Raw genomic sequence first — 5,397 nt, 5'->3', positions numbered from 1 at the left:
TGACTTTTCCTCGCGCATAAATTACAGCAGTTGAAATTTATATAATCGATAATTATGTTTATGGCCATGTCCACACATATCTGGATATTTTTCAATCTGCAACTTTTTCAATGCATATTTACAAAAAAATTCGCGTCCGCAAATACCCCAATCGAATCGTTTTAGTCCGTCCTCACCTACCCGATATGTATCCGGATAAATCAACGCTTTTTTCAACTGAGCATGCGTACTATCAAGAAACTTGAGCCTGCAATAAATATAAGCGGCATTTGTGTTTGTTAATTTGAAGTTTCAACACGTGTCGCTCGGAAGTCTAAAAAACAAGGTCTCTGTCGGCTGTCATATTGTAATGTCTCCCGCACGAAGGACTTGATGTGACATCGTTACATCACTGTATACGTTTTCAGAAAGGTTGCAAAATCATCAACCTTATTCACTGGGTACGTGTGGCCGGAAGGCCAATCAAAAAAATTTATCTGCATACGAGTGAACGGGTTGCATGTTATTGGGAGTTAAAAATATATACCTTGGTGCTACTTGAGGAAGGTTAAATAAGCAGAATAAACAAGAGAAGTATTACTTAAGAATAGGGAAAGATTAGAAAGTTGGCATGAATAGTGGCAATAACCTTTTATGGGCTAATTTAAGCTGGTACAGTGAGCTAAAAACTTACTGAAGTGTACTGCATAAATTGTGGATAGCTCATTCATTTTTTTGTGGCCATTTTGATCTTAATCTTACACTGGGGAAATATGCATGTTTTTTATAGATCACCAGTCGTGACCAAAAATTTAACGGTCAAAAAAAGCCAATAACCACAGAGTTTTGTTCATCCAGTGGCTTAAAAGGCGAAAGCAAAATTTCAGACGTTTACTTATTAAGTTGTCAACCATTTCTTTTACATTGCCCTCCTTCACTGGATACCTGCATCCACGACCTGCGTTCTTAATCGAATTATGACCTTTCTCATTTCTTTTTGTCTCCAGCAGTAAGTCAGTGGATTAACAAGTGAGTTTAACATGGCACATGTTTGCGTCACCGGTGCAATGGTAGGGCAAATATCACAAAAGCATGTAACTAAAAGAATAAGACAGAAACAAAGTGGCAGAAGACAAATAATAACAGCACCAACTACAAACACAGTTGTTTTAAGCGCCTTGTTCTCCTTGTTAAATCTTTCCACTTCTTGTTGGGGCAATTGTTGAGTTTTAATCTTTTCTTGTTGAAGACGTGTTTCTCGATACATAACGAAGTAGGCGAAGGCAAGGAAAAGAATACACGAAAGAGTCAGGAGGAGAGACAAAGAATATACAACAAGGGACATTTTTAGAACTCTAAAAACCCCACTGATAAAAGCAAGGATCCAAACTACTAACACAGCTCTCTTCATTTTTTCATCAGTTATAATGTTTGGGTACTGCATCGTAAATTTGATCGCAAGGAGTCTCTCGAGAGTAACCAGCATCAGATGAAAGTATGAAGCTGTTACAATCACAATCACAGTTGTGGAAAAACAAATTTCAACTGTTCCACTGTCACTGAGACCGAATAATAGAAAAATCTTCCACAGGACAAACAGTGGTTGGCCAAGGAGACCAGTTAAGGCGTCAGTCACCGCTAAACAGGCCAGCAAAACGTTGCTGTTGGTACGGAGTCGAGGCGTCGATTTCACAGCTTTTATCACCAATACGTTGAGTAGAACTGTGAAGGGACAAGTGATGGTGTTAATGATGATTACAAATATAGCATCAGCCACCGAAGGGACATCTGCTGTGTCTCCTTCTCTACTGGTTGTATTTGTAATATTTGTAGAATTAGCTGAGGAGAAGTTTACCATGTTGAATTGGAAGCTTAATCTAAGTAAACTAAGTTTCTAATAAAAACTGATTCTTTCAGACGTTTGACCTCGCATGAAATCGGTGGAAGATAAAGGCAGAGGAAATCTGACGTTTCTTTGATAATGACTTAAAAATCTCCTGGGAATGAGTACTCAGTCCACATGTGCACAAGAACAATAAAGAACAAAGCAAATCAGAAAAGCAAAACTGTTAACGAAAACTGACCGCTTACTACAGGGTAACCGCTTTGTACGGTCTCGCTTGATACAAGGTAGACTTAAGGAATAACAATTCAATTCCATAATGATCTTAAGCAAATGCTCTTTATCAAATTCGACTTCATGATTACAAGTACCTTGGATGGACAGAGAGACAAAGCTCAAAGAAGGAACTTTTTTCTATTCGTTGCCAACCCTTAAATCTTTTCCTAGTTTTATGTCTTTCTTGTTTAGTCGTCCCATTTTACCTTTTTCTTTGGTCGCATCAAACTAACATTTTGAAATATCCAGTAAAACTTAAAAAAGAAGTGTTGCTGATTATGTAAATATAGACTAATGTATTATATGCGCGAGAAAAAGTCAAGTGGGAACATACGCCAACGTAAGTGGAGCGAATCGATCAAAGAGCTGTATGTAATTCAGTTAAAAGAGCCTGTCACTTGCCCTTTAATGTTTTTTGGTTCAATACCTACTTGGTTGAAACTAAAGATGAAAACATCCAGAAAGGATACGTATATTAGAAAAAATTCGAACCTCTAAATGGTAAGAGATTCTGTTCAGACGCTAAGCTCTTTACAGATGACCTTCGCTAAATCAAAATATCGATAGAAATGTATCCGTTATACTGGAGCTTCACCCGAGTGATGTTAGTTTTATTAGCAGCTTACCTTGCCGTCTTAATGTTGCCTTATTGTGGGAGATAACCTAATTGTTCACGTTCGATCGAAATCGGTGCCCATCATCTCCATATTCAGCTATTCCAACTCTTTTTGGATTATGTTTCCTATTTAAACTTTTTTTATTAGTCCAATGAAACTTATATTTTGTGGCTTCCAAACAATAAACGCTCATTTCATAATCAGGAATTATTTTAATTTAAACACGAGAAGAGGTCAGGTGAAAAAACGTGCACATTGAAACGCAGGTCAGTCAAAGGCTACAGAAAACAGCTTAAAAGATCGTACACATTGTTTCTCTGGAAAAAAAATCATTGAACCTCACATCTGCCCTAATTTATTTCGTATGAAGATGCTAAATTTATTTGAATTAACGTAGCTAGAAGTTACATATCTAATGCAATATACCCATCATGCACCCCTAGAAAACATACAGAAATTTGATTTTAAAAATCTAGACGACGTCATCCACACCCTTTCAACAATGTCACTGCTGTAAATACTCAGTAACATTATCTCGCGATAATCCTCGCGAACTATTTCTCATTTACCGGTTAAATTTTTTCACGAGGTTGAAACACATCCTTTAATATATTTTAAAGCTTGCCTACATGGAATATACATGTTCGATCGGATCCACGGTAGGTACGCTCACGGATTGTCAAGTAGAGGGTAAAGAGTGCGGCAAATATCAACTCGTATTTGCGTAAGCAGAGAACGTTTCGGTGAAGCCATTTTTTTCGTTGAATTAAAAACAGCCACTCCGTTTCACCAGAGTATGCCGGTTTGCATCAAAAAAATTATGGCGGATAAACTTCCGAGTGCAGTTGTTTGTTGCTTCAAAGTATCGTTTACGATCAAATGGAAGAAAAATCGTCAAATATATTAACGGCAGCTATACTCAAAGATTATCGTTTGAAAAATATAGGGTGCGGCAAATATCAGCTTATATTTGTGACAACGGATTAGGTTTTCTCGGAGCCATTTCTTTCCTGGCTGAAAAAACTGCCTCGTCGTCTCACCCATCAGCTCTACGTGTATTTGATTCTGTCGGAAGACGGTCCTTTTTGTTTTGGTTTAACTCATTAATATTTTGATTGGTCATCTGCTTTTTTCTTTAAATGGAGTGAAGCGCAAATAATTAGGGGGTTTTTCGTTTTTCAACAGCCTCCTCGGACAGGCGACTCATCGCCCTTCCCCACCCCCTACCCCCCACCGTCCACTCCGACTCCAAATCAAATATGGCCGCCCGGATAAACGATGCGAGCTTTTAACGTTAGCTCGACTTAATAAGACACCTGCACTGCAAGCCATCATAAACCCCAATTCCAATTTTTCTTTTATTCGAACCGCTCAACAAAATGCTAGCTCTGTTCAAGAAATTTATCGTTTATACCAGTACTATAAATGAAATTAAACACATCTGAGAGAATATTAGCCATTAGTTAGCAAGTTATCATTCTATGTAAGAAAGAGATCATGCGCAAAGTATTTATTGCAAATGATTCTTAAAGGTTCATAGACAGTTTTATGCATTTCCAGCGTGATATCAAAGACCTTTGCATTAAAACAAATTTACGGATAATTTTTCAAAACCATTAACCGCAAGCTAAGCTTTCCTTTGATGTGATCAAGAAAGAAAAGAAACAAACGGAAGGAAAATCGGCCGGCTAGGATATTTATTTCGCTTATTTTCAACGGATCTATCTTAGTGAAAAAGATACGGTAATTTAGTATTATCAACTGAGTTGATAACGTAAATTGGCCACCGTAAAGACTACTGTGAGAAAAGTAACAAACGTACCCCCAGAAAAAGACTTTGGTGAGAAAGAGACTGGGGACGCAATCAATTTGGCTTTCTTAAACCATCGAAAAACTATCATTGAGACATTACGAGCATCGAATTGATGGCAAATGCGTTGATTTTATACATGTTAAAGCGATAAAAAACATATTAAGTTAAAAATGAAGCGATCATCGTCTTGATAACTGACATGCTGCCAGTATGCTAATCGCCCTAAAAAAGGAAGTGGCTGAAAAGGCGCTACCTGAAAGGCTCTTATTACAAATAAAACATTACAAGGAACAAGACATTGCTAGCCAACAGTTGTGCAACTTGTCTGTAGTTTTCAGGAAACGATGTAAATCCGACACACTTATTGGAATTACTTGGCCTCAAGCTTCAGGAAAAGCCAAACCATATTATAACTCGATACATGACCAAGTAGGCGTTAGCAAGAAAAGAATACGCGTAATAATAAGAGGGCCTTTAAAGGAACGTGCTACTACGCACAATCTTATCTCTCTTCAAACCCCATGAAAAAGAGTAATGATTTAAACTACTAGCACTTTTAATTTTAATCGCAATGAGTCTCTCGGAAGCAATCAACATCAGATGAAAGTAAGAAACAACAAGAATTACAATGAATGTGACAAAAAAATTTTAACTGTTTATTGTTACTGAGACCAAATAACAGGAAAATTCTCGTCGTTCTTTAGATTAGATTTTCACTGAAAAGAAAAACATGTATATCAATTTACTTGACATCTCTTTTGGTTTGACACCTCGGGTCTCTAGACAATAATTTGCATCGCAGCTTTGTCACTACCATTTATCTATAAATCTCTGTGAGTTTAAAGCTCGCTCGATAACCCCTAAGTTAG

The 5,397-nt window shown here is 37.3% G+C and overlaps 1 protein-coding gene across 1 annotated transcript; it reads right to left on the bottom strand.

Annotated features, from left to right (window-relative positions):
* Positions 1-896: 896 nt before the first annotated feature.
* LOC149040968 (adenosine receptor A2a-like) lies at positions 897-1,909 on the bottom strand. Its single transcript, XM_089179970.1, has one exon. It carries the CDS (start codon positions 1,835-1,837, stop codon positions 914-916), a length of 924 nt encoding a protein of 307 aa, XP_089036096.1. The 5' UTR covers positions 1,838-1,909; the 3' UTR covers positions 897-913.
* Between the last annotated feature and the right edge of the window lie 3,488 nt (positions 1,910-5,397).

The sequence above is a fragment of the Pocillopora damicornis genome, chromosome 8, assembly GCF_964200805.1.
Source record: "Pocillopora damicornis chromosome 8, jaPocDami1.2, whole genome shotgun sequence".
Lineage (NCBI taxonomy): Eukaryota > Metazoa > Cnidaria > Anthozoa > Scleractinia > Pocilloporidae > Pocillopora > Pocillopora damicornis.
Note: the sequence above shows the minus strand (reverse complement) of the source record. Positions and strands in the feature narration are given on the sequence as shown.

Bases quoted from the DNA above. Each gene is read 5' to 3' on its own strand.
- LOC149040968 (XM_089179970.1), bottom strand. From the start codon at position 1,837: ATGGTAAACTTCTCCTCAGCTAATTCTACAAATATTACAAATACAACC.